Source organism: Chiroxiphia lanceolata, chromosome 1 (assembly GCF_009829145.1).
Source record: "Chiroxiphia lanceolata isolate bChiLan1 chromosome 1, bChiLan1.pri, whole genome shotgun sequence".
Lineage (NCBI taxonomy): Eukaryota > Metazoa > Chordata > Aves > Passeriformes > Pipridae > Chiroxiphia > Chiroxiphia lanceolata.
The window spans coordinates 107064225-107087728 of record NC_045637.1 but is presented as its reverse complement, the minus strand read 5'-3'; the positions used below and the strand labels follow the sequence as shown (position 1 = coordinate 107087728).

Sequence of the window (23504 nt, the reverse complement as noted above, 5' to 3'; positions counted from 1 at the left end):
CTGGTCTTGTGTTGGGTGGTTATACCAGGAAATAACATGTAAATAAAATGTACAGTATTAGGGATCAACAAAGGCCAGTTGCTCCCCAAGGGTTGGGGAGAAGTGGAGATCCCCAGGGGACCAGCCAAGCAGAGGTCTCCCCAGATAGGGTGCATCCCACTGATCTCAGTGAGGGAGCCAGGCAAGTTGTGGGGGAAGCAAGCAGAGCCCCCAGCCCAGGACATTGGGCAGCCCCACGGGGATGGGGATGCGCTGAGGCCAGGCTGGGATGTCAGCTTGCTGGCATGGATCAGCATCAGGCCTGATGAGGGGAACTAGGGTCAGACACAGCCCTGTGATTGCCAGGCCCATGGGCTGGAGGGTGTCCCAGGTGACCTTGGTCAGGACTCTTGAGGCTGGCAGATGTCCCCAGGCCCTGATGTGTGGTATAGTTTGTTTGGGTCTTCAGGGGATGTCTGTTAACCAGTTCAGGTTATGTTGGTGTCAGGTGCAAGTTACCACTACAATAGATGCAGTGTCTTTAGTTGAGAGCTGAGTCTGCATTGCACCAGATGCAGGTCTATGGTAAGATGCATGTCTGATCCAGGCTCAGTGCTGCACTCTTAGGAGCCAAGAGATGCTGACTGCTCAGGAAAGCAAGCACTGTTGATTGAGTAGCTGTTTAAAGCTCAACACAACTCAAGACTTGTGATGTGCACTGCAACTCTCTTTCCTGCATGTATTCTTCCTCTCAAAGTGAGGTTTTCCCATCATTGAAAAAGGAGCAGAGATAAAAAGTAAGATTGCTAGCATGATGCCAAGACCCATCCCTTCCATGCAATGTACGTACCTCCATCATGAGCTCTGATATACAGGTTCATGTGTGGAGTGACAAGGAAGTGGAGGGGTCTAATACTCACTCTGTCATGCAAAAGAAATGTCTCTTGGAAATGTACCCACACCAACACCTCTACTCTGTAGTTGCAACAGAAGGGGTGTAGGACCTACTTATAAAGGGCTTTATAATTTTCTGCTGCCTTGCTGGGCTTTATGAGCACCTCCTCCCAGTGTTCTTTCTCATTTATGAGCACCCCATATCAACCAGCGTGCCTAACTCCTTACTGGTCTGAGTGCCTGTGCACTCAGACATATAGTACTGCCTCCCCAAATGTGTCCACCCTTTCTAGTTTCTGTTTCTTCTCCACTCATTTAGATCAGGAAACACAATAAAATTTGCAGACTCGGTAGTTCACTGGCAATGTGTGTGCGTGGCAAGGACAAGTTGCATGAGGAGGAAACACCCCGCTGTGCTCCAGCAAAAGGCTTACAAGCTGCCAAGTTTCATTTCTACAGCTGTTATGAAAAATAGTTTCGTTTTCTGTCTTGTGACTGTTTTGACAAACACACCCATGGCATGCCAATAGATGTAGCAAAGACTGCTGCGATGGTGTTTAGGTCAGAGTCCCTTCCAAGTCAAAAAGCAGCGAGTTCCGCTTTCCATATCATAATTAAGGTGGGTTGGCCCTTGGTTTCTCTGTGCTGCAGTGAACATATCCCTAAATAACAACGGTAGGGAGTTCGGAGGTCACGTGAAATGCCAGATACTAATTAGTATACATCAGCCACTCGTTCCTCTCAACATTTATATCATGTAATTCACTAATTCACTCAAGCACTTTTACCTGAATAAGAACTGCAAAATCCCACCCACGGATTTGGATTTCTTTAAGTCACTTAGGAAAAAAGATTACACTGTACTTTTGCTGCCTCTTGTTGATACAGCTACAAAACGATTGTGGATGTACTTTTGACTGCTTTCTTTAAAAGTGGCTTTGCCCGTTATTTTGATGCACTCCACTAGGAGCCAAGCAGTATAAAACCGCCTGTGCTAAAGTTAGCATTACTTTGTTTCTCCACTCCCTAAATGGGTAGCAGGATAGTTTATGCGAATACTCAGCGCAGAAGATAGATGATTGACAGAAATTCATTTTTCTATAAGAATAGGATGAGTTCACCTTGGTTGGACACCAGGTGCTCACCAAAGCCACTCTATCAGTCATCTTCTCAGCAGGAAGGAAGGAGGGGAATATGACGGCAAAAAAACCTTATGGGTCAAGACAAAGGCACTTTATTAAAACAAAAGCAAAGGCCATGTGCAGAAGCAAAGGAAAACAAAAGATCTGTTCTCTATTCCACATCAGCAGGCAACGTCCAGCCACTTCACAGGAAGTAGGGTTTTAGTATGCATAGTGGTTGCTCTGCCTCCAATAAAGACAATTCCTGTCATACCCCTGTCACTCCAGAGATCCAGATGAACCCCTGTAGCCTTGTGGCACCAGTGTACACTGTACACTAATGTCTACCAAGGCTTTTTACTTCTGTGGGTCTGATGTGCCAGGCAACTGAATCCACACAGTCCAGTACGCCTGGTCATCCCTTTTCTCCTCCTGGTCACACAGAAAGAACCGAGTGTGCCACATGCTTCCTTTCCCTCTGATCAGGGCAGGAGAGGTACCAAGATTATCTCCAAAGTTTTGGAGAAGGCTTGACTCCAAAATTTGAGGTCGATATCTGGGCAATACATCACTGCCAAATTGTTAGAATATGAAGCTGGAGCATTTTCTCCACATTACTTGTGTGCACAGGACATCCTTTGGATCTTTGGGGACCTCATAATTGTTTAGATCACTCTATATGACTTTCATCACCAATAAATCTCTCAGAATGGATGCCTTCATCTGTGGCAGTACACTTTCCCAGTGAGTTCACAAGATCTCCCTTGAATGGATACCTTGCCCTCACACTTGAGAGGAGCTGTTTTCAGAGACTGGAAATTACTGCCTCTTTTCCAATTCCTCTCTCATCTCTCCAGTTTCTAGCAATGGATCCTAGCTGTTTGGCTTTCTTACCTTCCAACTGTTAATGGTTGAACCCATTATCCTAGCATTGGAGCAGCCAGGCAGAAATCCACTCACCTGCCTAGCAGCTGTAATCTTTCATCTTATTTCGAAGTTCAGGTGAAGTCAGGGACCAGATAGTTTCTGCTTCCTGTTTGAATCCTCTCACTCCTATTTTCAGACCTTTACTCCTCCTCCTCCCTTACTAATTGACAATATTAATCCATTCTTTTTTTTGTCCACTGTTTCTTGGTACTGGGAGAATTGCTGTAGTTCTGTTTGGGTGCCTGTTTCAACCACAGTCTTTTGAGAATACTGAACTGTGGCTCGATAGGCACAGGCCAGGCACCAGTACAGTGCTAGAAGCTGCTGGTTTTCACTGGGGTAGGCAAGGCACCTGTGCTGCATCAGTTTGTCAGGGTCACTTGCCTCTTCAGGTATGAAGTCCCAGGGTATGGGAGGTGATAACTGCCCTAGGAACCTGCCCAAATCCTTCCACACACTCTGCCACCATGAGACCAGATGCCTCAGGGCACATTTCAGTATTGGCTCATCCAAAAGTTGTCTTCTCTCACATCAGGATAACACTGGATTTCACAAACCACATATTATGCTAACAGTGTTAATTAGTAGTATTAAACAGCTCATATAAGGATGAACAAGGACCTCGGGAGCCTGCATTATAAAACCACCCACATAATTGCTGAGTATGGAGAGAGATATGTATTCTTTCATGCTCTCCACAAGATACCTCCCCCAGGACAGCAAGGCCATCAATGCCAGGGCAAAGCACAGTGCCATTGTTTTAGTAACATGTTCCCAAGCTCAACAAAATAAAGAGACAAGCAGTGCAGCCAACAACCTCCGTGACCCGCATAGGAACTTGACCCTTAATAACCACTGCTGCTACAGCATGCTTAATACAAAACTGTTGTTATCTCATGCCCCATATTGCAGGTCAAAAGGACTGTGGTGGGCAGACCTTGGCTGGAAATCAAGTGCCCACCAAGCTGCTCTGTCACTCCTGTCCTCAGTAGGATGGAGGGGGAAGGAACTAAGATGTAAAAAACCTCGTGGGTCAAAATAAAGACAGTTTAATAAAGCAAAAGTAAAAAAAAAATAGATTTTATTCTCTACTTCCCATCGGCAAGGATGTCCAGCCATGTCCTGGGAAGCAGGGCTTCAGCATGTGTAGCAGTTGGTCTGGAAGGCAACCACTGTAAATCATGAATGCTCCTGCTTCCTACTCTTTCCTCTTAGATGTTGTATCTAAGTAGGCGTCATATGGTCTGGAATACCCCTTTGGTCAGTTTGGGCCAGCTGTTCTGGCCGTGTCCCCTCCCAAGATCTCGCCCACCCCCAGCTTACTGCTGAAGGGGCAATATGGGAGAGATGAGCGGCCAAAGCAGGGGTGTGTTAACCAGCTCCCAGTGCAAAGCACAGCACGGTGGGGACTGCTTTGGGGGAAATGAACTCCACCCCAGCCAGCCCCGATACAGAGGCAGAAGTGCAGGCAGTAATACTCAATGACAGAGAAAAACTCGATTAGAAAGGTGGTTCACAGAGAAGTGAATTATTGAACGATCTCCTGTGAAGTATTCATCTTTGGCTTATTGATCCTCTCAGTGTGAAAAGACCACAAGAAACGATGAATTAGGAAACAACCGCATTAGAGGAGCAGAAGCCTTCTCTCCCCAGGTGACCTTTACGCTGTGGAAGTCCAAAGCAGCTGCAGCTTCCTCTGGGCGGGGGCTGTCGTGAGAAACCAGGGGGACAGTACGGCGCCTCAGGACGCAGGGGTGCCCGCGGCGGAGGCGAACGCTGATTTTCCAGGTATCCTGAAGACACCGCTACACCATTTTAAAAAATGGCACTTCCTTCACTCCCGCTGCGGTGGGAGCCCGGAACCATCCCGCCGCTCCCCGAACGTGCTGGCAGCAGACGGACGCCTGACACCACACCCCCCCCGCCGGAATCCCGGACACGGGTCGGAGATCGCGGGGGAGGACCTCTCCGGGGGCGGGCCGGTCTCGGTTTCGATTCCCCGAGCAGGCCCCCCACTCCCGCGCTGACGCGGGGGTCGGGGGCGGGACGCGGGGCGGAGTATTAAGGGGCGACGGCTGGAGCGCGCTCCGGGGCTTGTCTGTGCACGGCGGCGGGGAAGGCAGGCAGTTGGGCAGGTAGGTAGGTAGACAGATAGGTGGGTAGATGCGCAGATGGGTAGATGTGCGCCCGCAGCGATCCCTTCTACCTTCCCGGTAAGGGGAGTGGGGGAATCGGCCGCTCTGAGCCCGCCGGCCGCTCCGTGCGGGATGTGGGCGTGCGGCGGGAGCTGCCCGCGCTGCTCGGCCCCGCACGCGTCCGCGCCGCGGTGCTTCGCGCTCCGCAGCGCTCCGCAGCGCTCGGCGTGCGCCGCGGAGGGAGCAGCGGCTCCTTGGGTGTGGCTTCCCACCTCCGTGGAGGTGGTGTGAATTCCTGTATGTTGGACCAGCTCCGGAGGGCGTCATGCTGCTCTGATGGGACGCTCGGGTGCGGGATTTGGCGTGTGGGCAGCGGGGGAGGCTGTGCTGTTTGGGAAACCTGCCAGGGAATGTGTGGGGTGGTTGAAGGAGAGGAGTGCATTCCTGCTCCGGCCAGGGATCTGGGAGTGTGTATTGACCTGGTACCGTTTGCGCGGAGGAGCTGGGGGAGTTGAGCTGCTCTGTCCGTGCTAGAAAAGAAGAGGGAGAACTCGTTTAGCATAGCCCGGAGCGAAGCATTGTCTTCAGTGGTTTTGGATCCTTTCCCTGAAAAGCAAAACTCTTTTACAAGGTCGTGGAGTGGTCACTTAACAAAACAGGCTTTTTCAGTTGGAAAGGGGTTTAGGCACTGTGTGTGCTCCAGAAGAATGAAAGCAAAAAGATCTCTCACTGGTTTCTGTGATTTTTTCCCCTCAGTTTGCAGAAAATGAACTTCAGATTGGTAGAAGTTCATGGGTTTATTGAGAATGGGAAGACGTTTTGATTTCCCATGAAAACATGCAAGAGGGAGTGTTTCCTACCAGTGTTTTTACCAACATGCAATTAAACTTGTCAAGCATTGGCTGTGAGCTACATAAGCTTGAAAACCCTGATGTTAGAGCAATCTTAGTGTGTTTTGTTGTTGTTGATTTTTTCCCTCATTCCAGATTCAGTGCCTTCTATACGAAGGAACTATGCAGGTTGTTTGTTGCTATTGCTTTCTTACCTGGTCACAGAATCATAGAACATGCTGAGTTGGAAGGGACTCATCACGATCACCGAGTCCAATTCCTGGCCCTGCACAGGGCACCCCAAGAATCACACCGTGTGCCTGAGAGTATTGTCCACTCGCTTCTTGAACTCAGACAGGCTTAGTGCTGTGACCACTTCCCTGGGGAACCTGTTCCAGTGCCCAGCCACCCTCTGGGTGAAAAACCTTCTCCTAATATCCAACCTAAACCTTCCCTGATTCAGGTTCATGCTATTTCCTCAACTCCTGTCACTAGTCACAAGAGTGAAGAGATCAGTGTTTGCCCCTCCGCTTCCCCTTGTGAGGATGTTGAAGTTTGCAATGAGGGATCCCCTCAGTCTCTTCTTCTCCAGGCTGAACAAACCAAGTGACCTCAGCCACTCCTCATAAGGCTTCCCCTCCAGACCCTTTAACATCCTCGTGGCCCTCCTTTGGATGCTCTCTAATAGTTTAGTGTCTCTTTTATCTTTTGGTGCCTGAAACTGCACACAGTACTCAAGGCGAGGCCATACCAGTGCTGAGTAGAGCAGGACAGTCATGACAGGAACATGGCTAGGCTGAGCAAACAGCTGCAGCAGTGTAAAGATCTCCCTCTTGGACTGAGTTAGGTCTTGTATGGCTGAGCAAGACTAGGAATTTCAAGATTGTTTTTGTTTCAGAGAGAAACAGGAGGGTTGACGTTTCCCACTGTTGTGAGGTTTTGGGGTTTAATTTGTATTGTAAAACAGTAATGACACTGTGTAAGTAGAGTATTGAACATGCTTCCGCATCAGGTTTTTTGTACATAAAATGGGAGATGCAAGTCCTTTCTGAGTTTACTGGAAATCATAGGTATTTATATGTATAAACAGATGTGTTTCTTGAAAATGCAACTCCTCACAGGGCTCAACCGTATGTTCTCTTAGGTATAATTTGTTACTGGTAGGTTACACAGAGGGGAGAATCATTTGAAGCTGAAAGAAAAGAATCTTGTTTTGTTTCACTTAGCAAAACAGGATGTGCTGGGGAGCAAGGCCAGACCTGTCACTGCTGCAAGCTGTGAAGCAGTCTTCAACGAAAGCTGAGTTCAGCTTGCAAGGAAAGGAGGAAGGATGTTCCAAAAAGCCACCTATCCTGGCCGGGATAGAGTTAATTTTCTTCCTAATAGCTGATATGATGCTGTGCTTTAGATTTAGGATGAGAATAATGATAAAGCACTGCTGCTTTAGTTGTTACTAAGCAGCGCTTACCCTAAGTCAAGCTTTTTTCAGCTTACCCCACCAGCAGGGAGGCTGTGTGAAGGCACAGGAAACTGGAAGAGGACACAGCTGGGACAGCTAACCTGAACTGGTCAAAAGGATATTCCATACTCTTGAACGTTATGGTCAGTATATAAATTAGGGAGAAAGCTGGCCAGTGGCTAGTGATCAGGGACTGGCTGAGCATTGGTTGGTGGATGGTGAGCAATTGCATTGTGCATCACTTGTGTTGTTCTTGTTTTGTTCTTGTTATTATTATTATTATTTCCCCCTACCTTTTTTGTCCTATTAAACTGTCTTTACCTCAGGCCATGAATTTTACTTTTTTTGGTCCGATTTTTCTCCCCCGTCCTGCTTGGGGTGAAAGGAAGGGTGGGGAGTAAGTGAACATCTGTGTAGTGTTTAGCTGCCTGTCAGGTTAAACCATGACACCACCTTAAATCCCATGGCCTTATGTGAAGACCTTTGTCACCAAATTAATCAGCAACGCATTGAGGTCTTGCCTATAAACAGAGAGGCGTCTGAGATTTTTTGTCTTTTGGTAGTATTATTTTTCCTTGTAATTTTTCTAGGGGCCTTGCCGAGATGGATACCATTTCAGTGACGTGAAGGCACCTCAGGGACACGCTGTGACATACGAAGTGGTCTTTAGGGGCCAGTCTATCAGGTTTCTGTTGCCCTGTTCATGGATATAAAACTCTGGTTTCCTAGGGAGCAGTCAGGGTCTAAAGTAGGTACAGAGCTGGTGTCCTGGGGTGTGTGCAGCCACCTCTTGTTGTGGAAGGTGTTGTCTTGTTCCCGATAATGTGCTTCTAATTTTCATTTCCTTGCTGTGTTGCTTCTTGCCTAGTACCTTTCCTGTGTGCAAGTCAACCACAAATCCCTACTCTAAACATTTGTAACATTTCAGTGTCCATGTCTTGGGGTTTTGCATGGGTTACTGCAAGTCAGCAGGGCTGGCCCAACACTTCTGGCCAGGTTTGGGTCCTGTTTCGGTGGTCTTGTTTGTTGGTCATGCATCTGAAGAAAAACTGAGCTACCAAGCAGTGTCAGCTCTGTGAGTTTGGTATGTGACTAGCTGGAGACATCAGGCATCTAGACTTTGTTATTAGTTGTTATTGTTATTACACAAATAGAAAGCAACATTCAGTGGTAATCTGGTAAAGGAGGACCTTGGGAGGTCATTCAGGCGAGTCCTACCCAGAGCAGGGTCCTAGCCCTGAGCTTGGGTTTTCTCTTGTCTGTATTCTGCTTACTCCCCTTGTTTCATTCAGACCTTGCACACGTCTCTTCTTTATCTGGTTTGTAGTAGCATTTTAGGTGTTACCAGGCCTTTGAGATGTCTGTGATAATTGCATCCTGAAGTGCATTTGACAGTTGTTGATAAGGATGTTATGTCTTGCTTCTCACGATGTCTGTGCCCTACAATCATCTACAGTCTACTACAGAGCACGTTTCCAGGGAAAACCTTGGTACAAAATGAAGAGCAGCTTGGGATTTTCTGTTTCACTCAGTGCACCACCAGCCATTTAACATCATTTGAAAGCACAGCCAGAACTGAGAAGTCGCACAGCTGACTTTCAAAATACAGAAATAGCACTTGCATGTTAGACCCAGTTCAGGTGTGAATCCCATCTCAAGAGCGAGACGCGCTTTGTGCTGTCAAGGTGCACTGATCAGTGTGGTACTGCACTGATGGAGCTACAAAAAAGTAGTCTGGATTCCCCTAGTAGTAATTCTGGCTGAAACTTAGGAAGGAAGGGTATCTAGAAAAGCAAAACTCTGTAAGTGGTATTTAGGGTTGCTTGTGTCCAGTTATGGAGATTGTGTTCAGGTCTCCACTTCAGACTGAAACAACCCGATAAAGTTTTCTCTCAATTCACTTATCTCGGAAACCGTGTTCTTTGTCCTTTTAGAGGCAGACAGCTACAGAGATACATGCTGTCTTTGCCTTTGCAGTACTGTGATGCATAGGACACTGACCAGCTGTAGAGCACGGAAGCAATAAGGGAACTTCATTTGGTCCAATTCGTGCTAAACTCAGGGCAACATACCACTCTACTTGCCCTAATCGAAATTTGCTCTTGAATCTCATTCATAATTTTCCGAGCGGTGCTGGCTTTTACCGGGAACAAAGGGTCTTTTGGCAGTTCCAGTTTCTGGTAGAAATCTGGCAAGGTGACTTCTTACAGAATTGGTTTTTTTTGTTTGGGGTTTTTTCGTGTTATTTCATAGGGCAGAGTGAGAATCTAATGATGGCTATATCTATCTGTCTGAATATATCCCTAATGATAGGGATGTCTTACGAGAAGCTGTCTAAATGATAGGCTTTTTATTTGAGTTGACCAGCTTCTCCAGGATGAGCTGACATTTTACAATGGCTGAACACATTCTTTATGAGATAGTGGCTAAACACTCGATTAAAATGTTGTTCAGATAGTCACAAATAGCACTATGACCTTTTCCAGACTAAACAGATCCATGAGGATGTCCATGTCTAAATTTCAGCTTCTTTTTCCTCTTCTGTGAGAGATTTCCAAATGTGCTGCTTGTAGCCTGGTCGGTTATAACCTGTTCATTTTTGTCTCTACTGTTTCTCCAGGGCCTCCTCTGAAAGTACAGGTGATCTCTAGATTTTTCATTTGACTTTTCAGCATTTGATGGAAAAGCAAGACTGAAAGCAGGAAATTTTTTCCTGCTTTTCACTGCCAAGGTTATTCAAAGGTTATGTATTCAAAGGTGGCTGTGTTCTGTAACTATATCTTTGGTAGCTGTTGTTGTCAGGAAAACAGGTAAAACTGGCTAACAGTTATGGCCTGCTAGAGCCTTCCCATCCTGTATTTTTCCTCTCTTTTACTGACTCTGCCCTGGCATTCACATATGCCTTTATAAGGTTATAATGAAAGTCTTAATGAAAATGTCATTTGGAAAACTTGCATGCAGTGTCCTTTTGGTAAGTGACTGTGGGACTGCCTGGACAAGTGGTGCCAGTGGTGGGCATGTGGCTGGAGGGGTCCCTCTGATGAGCAGCAGGGTTATGTGATGGTTCCTTCTCGGTGGCACTATGCTCTTGAGTCAGCATGCTATTGTTGAACAAGAGCTAATGAGAACCCTGTGGTTTCCCGTTGAAAAAACATGAATTGTTTGAATGCTGATGAAATGTATTGGTTGTCACTCAGCCACAGTTTAGATGCATTGTTGGGGTTTTTTTCTCCCTACTTATTGCCAGTTTCTAATGTCTGCCTTTTAGGTTAATGAATAAGGAGTAATTCCTCTGCTTAATGGGATTGAGGAAAGCACCATCTTTAGAACTCATATTTCCTGAAAATATGGGGATTCTCATTTGTAACCACTGTTTTAATTCAGATGCAGAGCTTCTTAGGTTGCTGTACTTCATTTGTTGCTTGCATTGTGGAAATCTACTGTACCTCGAGAATAAAAACATAATTCTACCAGTGAGTAATGCCATAGGGATGAATCCTTAAACTTTAACTTACAGTATCAACAATAATTAAAAGCATGACTGTGTAGACCTTCTACTTTTTGTCTGTAAATTAAGCAGTGTCACACAGTTTCTTATTTAAAAATGTGTAAAGCAAATGCAGACAAAAACTGACTGCTTGCGCTCACTCTCAGATTTATAAAGTTTTTAGTATTGCCAGCTTCAGATATTCAGAAAGCACAAGCTGGCCTCTTGAGACTGATAGCTGGCGTAAGGAACACAACATTTTTCAATAATGACAAGTGGGTCTTCTGGGCAGTCTCTGTCCATGTTTTCAAGCTTATGTTCTGAAGCAAGAAGAATCAAAACTTAGCCTCGTAACTCCTCTAAAGCTGCCCTGCTTCTGACTGCAGTCCAAATGAAGCAGTTCAGTGGGACACTGACCATCACAATAACATAAGAGTTGGCAGTGTGTGAAGTAAACAGAAACTTTGACCACTGGCAGCAGTAGGGCTTGGAGCCTTTAGTTTCTGACTGAACCGTATAATCTTTCATTTTAATTCTTCGAGTAAAAATTAAAGTGCCTCTTGTTGCTGTCATTGGAGTCATAAAAGAAGTAAATGGAGTAGACCGTGTGGTCTGGGGTTTTTTTGTTGTTGTTTTTTGTTTTTGTTTTTGTTTTTTTTTTATTTTATTTTATTTTATTTTTGTTAATTCTGGTTTTATTTCTGTGATCTCAACGATGTACAGGGAAGGATTTCCCAGACCTTAGGGTGTCCCCACACCTTTATTTGTTCATAGCTTAGGAGGAATCCCTGTTTTATGAGGGGAAACTGTGTCTGACTGGGATGGAGTCAACAAGTGGGCAAATGACTCAAACTGACTGGAGGGATAGTCCATGCCATGTAGCATCATGTTCAGCAATGAAAAGGAAGAGGAGAGGGCTTAGGGAGATTAGCCATCCCTAGCTTGGGAACTGGGTGGGCATTGGTCTATGTCGGGGAGATGGTAAATTACTGCCTTTGTATCACTTATTTTGTGGAATTCTCTCTTCTCCCATGTCTCTTGCTTACTAAACAATTTTTATCTTGATCTACAACTTTTCTTGGTTTTACTCTTCCTTTCCTCTTTCCCCATCCCACTGGGGATGGGGGGAAGCAAGCACTTAGCTGCCCACTGGGGTTAACCCACAGCACTCAACCCAACAAACTCTTTCTTTCGTTATATTCAGATACAGCTGTGTAATAGACAAACATTTTTGTTTAATGCTCTCACGCTTGGTAGACTTTATGTAATAGGTCTTCAGTTAGTCATTGGTTTGAGTTAAAATTGTTTATGCTTTCAGGAAGATGTAGGCAATAGCAAGACTTGCTGTGCTAGTCAGCACAGTGATTCTTTTGGATCATTAACTTAGATGTCACATTTGCATGCCCAGTGCATCTCTTGGGTCTGCAACACTTGGGTGTAGTTGCAAAAGCCTCCAGCAGACATCCAGGTATTTAAATGATCTACAGTTTGAAGTTTTGGCTGGGAAACTCCAGTGCTGGAAAGGATGAGAATCAGGAGGAGCTGGAACTCCTGCTGCCTCTGATCTGAAACAGGGAGCTTAGTTCCAAAATTTCTCAGCACAGGGCACATTTGAAAGTCCTTTTTAAATGCATGTTGTGATTGGGGGTCTTTTGCTGTACTGTGGGAAAAATAATACTTTAAATATCTTTTAAATACCCTTTATTTGTACTTTTAGTGGATTCCAAAGAAAAGTAAGATTAAAATGTAATTCTGGGGAAAAAAAAAATCACCCGAAGTAGAAGCGTAGCTTTCTTAAAAAAAACCAAACCAAACCAAAAAAACCCTTGAAATTCAACTATAAATTAGAAAACCATTTTTCACATATACTTGTTCATGAAGAAACTGCTGTGTAGTTGAACTATTTTGGTATTATTCTTGAGGAAAATAATTTCTCAAATATTTTGATGCTAAAAAGTTGAAATCTGAAAGAATTACAAAAAATGTAATGTAGAACCTCTTAGCACTTGTTTTTTATTCTTTGTTCTGTTGGTCTGGTTTTTTCCTTTTCTTCACCTTAATAGTGCTCATACTGTGCAGTGGAAAAAAAGTCCTGCTTATGCTATGAATGCACCTGATTTGCTGTCTGGAAAAATAGCATTTTTAAAGTATATACTTTATTCACAATGCTCAGTGAAGTGATGATTTAATTTGCCTGGGCCGAATGTCAGAATTATTCCTCTTACATGACTGGTTGTCCTACCTCCACCACGTAGATGGGACCTCTTTTTCTTCAATTTAGTTTATAGCCAGGATTTCATCTGTTCTTGGTGCTTTCCTGGAATTACCGAGGTGATGTTTGGATTGTAGGCATCATCACAGAGTGTTTATTTGTTTAATAAGACGTGACTTCTGACAGGGCTTTTCCCGATCAGTCTGAAGCAGTTTGGATCTGAACTCTGTGGTTGCACCTGGTTCTTCTGCTGTTGCCTCTTCAGAGTTGTGGGCTGCTGCTCTGCTGTTTGTGCAGACAACTGCTTAGTGCAGTTGTCAGCCTGCTGAGCACTTTTTGTGCTTGGATAAATGCAGGGGCACAGTGTCAGCCATACCTCATCACACCTCTGTATTCACAATACAGTAGTGGTTCTCAGTGTTTCAGGTTCATCATGAGGAGTACTACAGAGAAAATATGCTGGGAGTGTTTCTCAGTTTGTCTGTTACTTCATATACCTAAAAATATCTAGTTTACTGTGTTGTGAAGAGATATTACAGATGTTCAGTCCTGCTTTCAGCTGGGATAATTTTCTCAATAGCTGGTGCAGTGCTGTGTTTTGAACTTAGTATGAGGATAGTATTGATAACACACTGATGTTTTAGTTGTTGCTGAGCTGTATTTACCCTAAGCCAGACTTTTCAGATTCTTATGCTGCCCTGTCAGCTGCAGTGGGGTGGGGGGTGCAAGAGGCACAGGAGGCTGGGGGGGGACACAGCCAGTACACCTGACCTGAACTGACCAAGTGGGTTTTCCATACCATAGAATGTCATACTGAGTATATAAATTAGGAGGGAAAACTGGCCATGGACCACTCTTCAGGAAATGGCTGGACATTGGTCAGTGGGTGAGCAATTGCATTGTGCATCACTTGTTTTCTATACTGTAGTTTTATTATTAGTAGTAGAATTAATATTTTCCCTTCCTTTTCTCTCTCCTGTTAAACTGTCTTTATCTCAACACACTAATTTACTTTTTTCCCCGATTATCTTCCCTGTCCCACTCGAGGAGGTGGAGAGTGAGCAAAGGTCTGCGTGTTGTGTAGCTGCCTGCCAGATTAAACCACAACATTATGTTAGCAGGTTGTGAAAGGTTACAGATTTTATGGGTTTTGTTCCAGGCCTGCTAATACCTGGATAATAAGTAAATCTGTGCGTTCCTGTAAGGTGAATTTATCTTATTTAACAGCATTGAGATTTGTGAGATTCATACACAGTTTTACAGGTAATGGAAACATCTTTTAGTCATAAAATCAATCTGCAAAGAATGATTCTACACAAGGCTTTAGCATTGGATATTCCTCTCTGTTTTTAATGTGCTGTTGTCTCAACATACCTGTAGCTGTTTCTTCTCTTGTGTTTGTTTCTATTATCTAGCTACTTAACCATGTGATTTAGTTTTATGTAATGAACCTGATTTTTACAATTTTTAATGATGAAATATTTTTCATTAACTGCAGTTGATGCTGGTTTCAACCTTTGTTTTCTTTGGACACTTTCTATATTCATTTATAACGGTTTAAGTCTGATTCAGGGTCCTCATGCACTATTAATATACTACAGTACCATATATCCATGCAGTAATAAGTTTCTAAGCAGTTTTGTATACATTGGATTACTGAATGTCTAGACAGAGGAACTGGACAAAAAGTCATAAGTAAAGAGCAAGTAAATAAATTTTGTGTTTAATAATTGAAATGCCTAGCTTCATGTATTACTTAAGCATATGAATGATGTTTGTTCTCCTGCATTTAGGTGTGTGCACACACTGAAATAATTTTGAATCTTAATTTAAAAGATACAGTTTAAGGCCTGAGGAGAAAAACTGAAAAAATGCATACCAATAGTATATCTGGTTAGCTGAGATGATTAAAAAGATGGGAAGTTGAGGAGGCATGAGGAGCAAAGGTGAGCCTATCACCTGAGCTGTATTTACTATTCCAATTGAAACAAACAAAGATGCGCTCTTTGTCTTTCTTTTCAATATGCAAAACAAAGGTGAAGATTTAGGTCGATTTTAGGGAATAGAAGTGTCTCATAAATCAATGCTTTTGTTTGATTAATTTTTTTTTTTGCTCTTCATTAGCATGAATCCCATGGAACATGCACAGAGTATGAAGCAGGCCGGAAACCAGGCTTTTAAAAATGGAAATTACTCTTTGGCCATCAGAAAGTATGATGAAGCTCTACAAACACTTCATTTTTTGATGCAATGGGTCCCGTAAGATTCTTGAATTATAACACGTAAACCATAAGACAAACCTGAAATGTGTACAGTTGTACAGTTAATTCACAACTCTATTTCTTGGCCTGACACCTGATTTTCTTGTATCTTTTGTCATACTCTTTAGCGAATCAGTTTATAGTTAAAGAGGAATTGCTGGTTCCTTGCATATATGTGGGAAATTAATTAGTGACTTTGAATACTTTTCCATCAGTTATTAGTGTAATTAAAGCTCGAATTAATTTTTTCATAAATTAGGTGACATGTTGTGGATTAATCTTCAAACCATATCAGTGATTTGCCATGTCTTGGTCATGTTTGTGGCCTGTGGTTCTGCGGGTCATCTGATATCTGTAAAATGATTCATGCAAGTTACTTTATTCTTGTTATTTGGTCTTTCTTAGTATTTTCAGGTATGTTAAAAGATAATTTTTCAGCAGAAGATTTCTTTGGGATTTCTTTCCAGATGTTAAGTGTTTTTTTAATCAGTTAACATCAGTTGCTAATATTATTAGTGGTGAAATATTTGAGTATTATGTTAACTGTTAAATATTCATTACTACCATATATTAACATTGTTGTTAACCTAATTTAACACCAGCCTTCATTTATTTTGACTGTTAACCGTTTAGACTAAGCAGTAAAGTAAGTCTGGAGCATATGTAGGGAGTGGGATGGAGCGAGGACACAGCTGAGCAGGCTCCTTCAGTGCCTGCTCCTCACTGTCAGTGTGGCTTCATCATACACAGGGATCTGGTCCTGAATATTTCTGTTACTGTTGCCCGTAACAAAGACACAAACCAACAGAGTGCCGGTTTATGCGGTGCTTTATTCGGGGCCCGGGAACCTGAGGACTAGCGTCCCAAGTCAGGATTCCAAGACCCTCATTTTTCGTACAGCTTTTATACTCTCACACAAACATGTCTACGTGCAATTTCTACATGAAAGCAGTACACTTAGTTACACACAACTCATATTTCATACTGATAACAATTGGTAAACATCTACTCTAATCATAAATCTGCTTAAGTTGTCTTACCCCTAGAAACTGTTTAACAGACCCTTACTACATCTAAGGTAACAAATCATTATATACATGCTTGACTAAATCCTTTGATTATTGTTCCTACCTCTCAGCACATTCCATTCTCACAAACAAGGTTGCTAACCTACTACTTGGAGTGTTGTTTTCTAGGCCTACTCTCCTACTAAGCCTTAGCCATTCTACTGCTAAATTTAAATGCTCTGTAACATGTCCCCCCTTTTGAGCATTCTTCAGGCTTTGCCTGCAAGGATGCTCAAATGTAGCAATCTTCAGGCTGCAGTTTCTTGATAGGCAGGAGGTGGTCCCATCTTGCGGTGAGATTACTTCTTTTCTTGTTATAGCTTTCATGATGCGTCTCGTATGTTGACCTTCTTTTACAATCATTCCTAAAAGACACTTATAAACAGTTATGGCTATGACAATAATTATTATAATCAATATTCCGTACTGGATAACAGAAGATATCCATCCTGACACATGAAGACCTAGGGAGCTGAATAATTCTCCTATCCAATTGTGTTCTGCTTCCTCTTGTAGTTCATGAGCATTCTCGTCAATTTGTTCTAATTGACTAATATCTTTCTCTACTTCCTGAGTGACATTTGGGATGTGCACACAACAATGCTCGTCTTTTGCATGCAGGTATCCACAGACTCCGTGTTCCTTTAATAGGATTAAATCTAAAGCCATTCGATTCTGTACTGTCATTCTAGTGGTGGCTTGTAATTGCAAATTTAAATCTTTAAACCCTTTCTTAGTCACAGCAGCCAATCTTTCGGTTTGGCTCGTTAATTTGAACAACATTTCCCTATTTCGACATGTTGAGATAGGCGCGAACAAAGATTCTAATACCCATCCAAATTTAACTCCTGCTGATGGTTCATGCCAATCTCCCAATCCCAAGTCATCAATATTTTTACTAATTTCTCTTTTTCCTCGTGTTGTATTTCTACTGATGTTAACTTATTCCTGCTTCCAGAATGGACAGAGAGTAGGTATCCCTAGTGTGACAGGTACACCGGACCATCTATTGGCATGTGGGTGGTCCACTGGCCATGCCCATTACCCACACCAAATTTCCTGGACTCCTAACTGTGGTGGTACGGCAATCAATGTTTTCACAGATCCCTTAATAGTATGATTATATCCTCGACATTCACATCCTAACTGCAAGAGTGTTTTGACTGGTATTAAACCTATTTCATCGTCTGGGGTATCACATGTGTATATTCGAGTACAATTCCAATTCTCCTTTGTACGTGTTTCTGTCCTCCAATTATGATTTCCTCTATTTCCTGTAGAATAAATTTGATTCTTTTTCCCTTTCCAGTGAATACACCACTGTACTTTTCCAATATAACTATAAGTCTCTAATAGGCTGGGTCCCCAAATTGTTTGCCACTCTTCCATGGTTGTAGAGCTAGTAATATTTTGACATACTTCTTCTTGTTTTTCTTGTTTTATTTGAGCTGGAACTTTAGAACATGGGTATATTACTGAATCTGTAACTAAACAGGATCCCTTTAATTTGTCAATGTTTTCGCTTGTTACCCATGTTCCAACTACTACCCATCGGAAAAATCCAGGCATCTGTTCACATTGGTTTTTAGTCATTTTGTCCCTTAATAAACATGCATCTGTCACTTCATTCCATGTTTTGGTTACAAATCTGCAATTCCATGTAGTATTCTTAAACACTTTAGGAATTTCTGGCACTGGAATTATTCCCCATGGCATTGGGTCTCCTGCAGCATGAGGCATAGGGAGACATGCAGTGATTTTTGTGACATTCTGTACTCTCCCAAAATCACGAATTAGGCCTACGACTAGGTTTTCTTGTTCTGCTTCTCTGTCTGGAATCTGCAAGTTACTTACTTGCCGGGTTATTCTTTCAGTCCTTATGTAGACGGCAGTAATTCCAGTATCCCACCAGTCATCTCTACTTATCCAGCAAGTATATTGGCCCTCATCTTCTCCTCTTCGTATTTCTTTGATTTTCAAAACTATTGCATCTGCCCTCTTTTCAATCTGATGTCTCTTCCCGACTTTCAAGTTCTGTCCCTTAAACCACCACCCATATTCAGAATACTGACCTTCTGGAATTTTGCAACTTAGAATCAGATCTCTTCCTTCCTGGGCCGGGTAAACACTGTGTTCTGGTCTGACTCTTACTCCTTGATGTGGTATGGCTACTGCTGTCCTTATCCCGTAATCTTTTTCTTCTCCACATGAGACCACACAAAGAAATGTACCTTCTGTCTTTCCTACTCTGGGATTAGAAATATTCAGCCACCCTTTACCTCCCTTACTATTTGACCACCAGCTAACTCCTTGACTTTGTGATTCCCAAGATTGATTTGCCATATTCAATCTCCACCATTTTACTTTAACTGATTTCTGACAATCATCAAATTGGAAGGTACAATTGATTTTTAAGGGAGGACCATCCCACATGTCTAATTGTTTCCTAGTGGGCATAACTCGCACTTTGGTCACTGTTTTCTGAGTCGTGTTTATTGTCCGTATTTCTATATGTCCATAATCAAAACTTTCCCAAATCCAAACTACACACACATACGTTCCTTCCATAGCTTTAGACACTTTGGGTACCTGCAGAACGGTGTAACCTTTTTGTTGTGTTGCATCCCAAACTGTTGTCACTCCTTCTGTCATGATTTGATCTTGATCTCTCCATCTCCACCTGACGTTAACATCTCTTAATTCAGCTCCCTGGTCATCAGAAAATAGACAGGTTAAATTCACATCAGTGTGCTCTGGTACAAATAAATTAGGATCCGGGGTCTCAATTCTCACGGTGGTCTCTGCTAAACTCATCAACCCCAGGAATACTACGATCCTCAATTGTTGGCTCGAAATACTATCCTTGTAGGTGAGAGAGGTTCTACCGACCACGAGACTGGAACCTTCTTAATTCGGGTGTAATGGATCCAATTGTCGATTCCCTCGACCTTCACCGCCGTGTAAGTGGTCATTATCACCTGGCGAGGACTGTCCCATGTTTCCTTTAATGGTTCCACTGACCAGTTTTTCACATAGACTTGGTCTCCTGGAGAAATGTCATGAACCGGATTCTCCAGGGGCAGAGGTCAATTCCACTGCAGTGCTCCTCTGAGGGCTGTGAGAGTTTTGTTTAAAGATAACACATAGTTAAACACTGCTTGATCCCCCACCACATGAGGATCCCCTTGATAGGTAGCTGCATGATAGGGCTTGCCATACAATATTTCGTATGGACTTACTCCTATTCTCTCCCTGGGTTTGATCCTGATTCTCAACAAGGCGAGTGGTAGTGCTTGGGGCCACTGAATTTTTGCTTCTTGACAGATTTTCTGTAATTGACCTTTCAATGTCTGATTCATCCTCTCTACTTGCCCGCTGGATTGTGGTCTCCATGGTGTATGGAGATTCCACGCTATTCCTAATGCAACGGATATTTCTTGCACTATCCCTGCGGTAAAGTGTGGCCCTCGATCAGATGATAACCCTAGAGGCATCCCAAATCTCGGAATAATTTCTCTCAGAAGAGTCTTAAATACTTCCTTTGCTTGATTAGTCCTGCATGGAAAGGCTTCTGGCCATCCTGAAAAGGTACAAACATATACTAACAAATACTTATAGGATTGGGCCTTAGGCAACTCAGAAAAATCTGTTTGCCAATAATCTCCTGGTAACTGTCCTATCTGTAACTTTCCCATTTGTACCTGTTTTCTGACCACTGGGTTATTTTTTATACACATGGGACACATTGCATTTACCCTTTTTGCTAGTGTTAACATCTGGTTTGAGAGAACCTCTTTTTTCAAAAATTTTACCATTGCTTCTGCACCCCAGTGGCACTTATTATGTTCCGTTTCGAGAACTGCTTTCATTATTCTGACAGGTAAGATTACTTGTCCTGCGGGAGAAATGTACCACCCTTTAACATTTTTCTTTGCTTCTGTCATTTGAGCTAATTTCTCATCTTCCCGTGAATAATATGGTTTTTCTTCCATATATGCTATTGCTGGATTATTCCAAACGGGTAAAAGAGCCATCTGAGTCCATACCTCTCTTGCGGCTCCTTTAGCCGCTTGGTCAGCTTGTCGATTACCTTGAAATTCTCGTCCGGGATCAGTCTGATGTCCTCTGACATGCATTATTGCCACTGCCGAGGGCTTGTGTATTGCCTCTAGCAATTGTAAAATTTCTTCTCGATGTTTAATTGATGACCCTTGAGAAGTAAGAAGTCCTCTCTCTTTCCAGAGTGCTCCATGAACATGAACTACTCCAAAAGCATATTTGGAGTCAGTCCATATATTAACTCTCCTTCCTTGACTTAGTATTAAGGCTCTTACTAATGCCCATATTTCGGCTTTTTGTGCAGACGTACCTGGGGGTAATGCTTTTGCTTCTATTATTTGTTGTAGAGTAACTACTGCATACCCAGCATACCTGGTGCCATTTTCCACAAAGCTAGATCCGTCGGTATACAGCTCCCAGTCAGGATCTGTCAATGGCTTGTCCTTCAAGTCTCTTCTACTCGCGTAGACTTGCTCAATGGTCTCTACACAGTCATGTTCCAGGATACCTTCTTCCTGTGTAGACCTAAGGAATTCTGCTGGGTTAAGATGGTTAGTAATTTTCAGTTCAACATCATCTTGCTCTCTTAACAAAGCCTGATACTGTAACATGCGGCTAGATGAGAGCCAATGCCCCCCTTTTTGTTCCAAAACTGTTATGACCGTGTGGGGCACGTACACCACCATGTGTTTCCCCAAAGTCAATTTTCGTGCTTCTTGAATTAGAATAACCGTCGCTGCCACAGCTATGAGGCACCCTGGCCATCCCCCACTTACTGCGTCTAGCCGTTTGGAGAAATACCCAACTGGTCTCTTCCAGGATCCTAACCGCTGAGTGAGTACTCCTAGAGCCATTCGTTGTCTCTCGCAGACATAGAGCTGGAATTCTTTGGTTAGGTCCGGTAGTCCCAGGGCAGGTGCTTCCTGGAGGGCTCTTTTCAGTTCCTGGAACGCTTTCTCTTGCTTCGCCTCCCAGGTCAACTTGGCCTCCTTTACTGCCTCATACAATGGTCTAGCAGTTAGTCCAAAGTTGGGAATCCACAGTCTGCACCACCCGACCATCCCTAAAAAAGATCTTAGTTCTTGATTATTTCGGGGCACAGGGATAGCACATATTGCTTGAACCCTATTTGTTCCTAGGCGTCGAATTCCTTGAGAGATTTCGCACCCCAGATAAATAACTTTCTGTTTTACTAGTTGAACCTTTTCTTTTGAAACCCGGTAGCCTGCTTGCCCCAGCATGTTTAACAGTTCAATGGTTAACTGACGACAGAGTCCCTGTTCGGTAGCCCCCAGGAAGATGTCATCTACATATTGCAGTATTATATATGAAAAAGGAGATTCCTTTACCTGAGTAGTCTTCCATTCTTCAAGTTCTTTTGCTAACTGATTACCGAATATCGTAGGTGAACATTTGAATCCTTGCGGTAATCGAGTCCAAGTAAGCTGTCGCTTTCGTCCAGTCTCTGGGTTTTCCCATTCAAAGGCAAAAATCTTCCAACTTTCTGGTGCCAGTGGTATGCAGAAGAAGGCATCTTTTAGGTCAATCACTGTAAACCACTGAAATCTCTCAGAAACAGATGTTAACAAGGTGTAAGGGTTAGCTACAACCGGGTGGATGTCTTTTGTGATGAGGTTTACTGCTCTCAAGTCTTGCACTAACCTGTACTTACCATTAGGCTTTCTTATTGGAAAAATGGGAGTATTAAACTCTGACTCACATTCTTTTAATATCCCTAAAATTAAAAACTGTGTGATCATTGGGGCTATTCCTTTCCTGGCTTCTAAACTAATTGGGTATTGTCGCACTCTAACGGGTTGTGCTCTTTCTTTTAATTCTATTCTAACTGGAGTAGCAGCTTTAGATTTTCCAGGGACCCCTGTTTCCCATACCCAAGGTACTACAGCCTGTTCTATTTCCTGCGGTATCTCTTCCTTTTCTACCTCTTTCACAATGAAAATTTTTGCTAAGTTCTCTTCCGGAATTTCCATCTTGACCCTCCCTTTTTCAAATATAATTTTAGCTTGCAAGGCTGAAATCAAATCCCTTCCTAGTAAACATTCAGGACTGTTGGGCATGTACAAAAATTGATGATCTAATTCTTTTCCTCTAAATTTGATATCTAGGGGTCGCAGAAACGTCTTTTCCTCTATCTGTCCTGAAACTCCTACCACCCATGCAGTTGAATCACTTAGTGGCCCCATCAATTTATTCATTGCCGAAAAACTAGCTCCAGTGTCTATCCTAAATTCTGTCGGCTCTCCCTCTACTTCTAAAACAACTTTTAAATCCCGGTCTAGTCAGCTTTGATTCTGATAATTCCCTAACATAAATGCTTGGGCGACACCTTGTGGCGTGCCCATATTAACAGGGTTTTGCGAATTTGCAAAGCTCTGAGGGCTCCACGGATTTATTCCATTTCCAGCATTCAGTGGGCATTCATTTTTCCAATGTCCTTGTCCTTTACAAAGAGCACATTGATTTGGTCCTATCCTACCACGTCCTCCCCCATATTGATTTCCGAATCCTGACTGATTGTTAAACCCTCTACTTATTCCTCCTCTTCCTCTATTGCCACGGCCTCTTCCTCTATGGCCACTAGTTCCATTGTTCCCTCCTGAAGCTTGCAGGAGTGCTAACAAGCTTGCCTGTTGTCTCTTAGTAGCTTCCTTTTCTTTATTATTGTACACCTTCCAAGCTACTTCTACATAATTTTTCCAATCTCTTGTCTCCTCACCTTCTAACTTCTGAAGTTTTTTCCTAATGTCTTCTTGTGATTGTCCCATAAAAATCAATGCTAATTGCAATTTTCCTGATTCAGCTTCAACATCTAAATCTGTATATTTCCGAGCTGTCTCTTTTAACCTCTCTAAAAAGGCTGAAGGAGATTCCCCCTTATCCTGTCTTACTGAGTATAACTTTGACCAGTTTAGCATTTTTGGTATCCCACTTCGTACTCCCTCTACCAATAATTCCTGGTAAATTCTTAACTTTTTATAATCTCCAGACACATCGGATCCCACTCGGGATCTTCCCGCGGCACGAAATCATTTACTGTTCCCCGCGCCACCCG

General features: G+C 43.2%; 1 protein-coding gene across 2 annotated transcripts in view; it reads left to right on the top strand.

Moving 5' to 3' along the window:
• The first annotated feature begins 5015 nt into the window (after positions 1-5015).
• The window catches only part of TRANK1 (tetratricopeptide repeat and ankyrin repeat containing 1), a 61280-nt gene continuing 42791 nt past the window's right edge, over positions 5016-23504 (top strand). Inside the window, exons 1-2 of one of the 2 annotated variants that reach the window (XM_032697526.1) lie at positions 5016-5056; positions 15169-15303. In XM_032697526.1, coding sequence (XP_032553417.1) covers positions 15170-15303 — 134 coding nt within the window. In that variant the 5' untranslated portion in view covers positions 5016-5056; position 15169. Of the gene's footprint in view, positions 5065-15168; positions 15304-23504 lie in introns of both variants that reach the window. The other variant, XM_032697516.1, reaches the window with a different exon arrangement.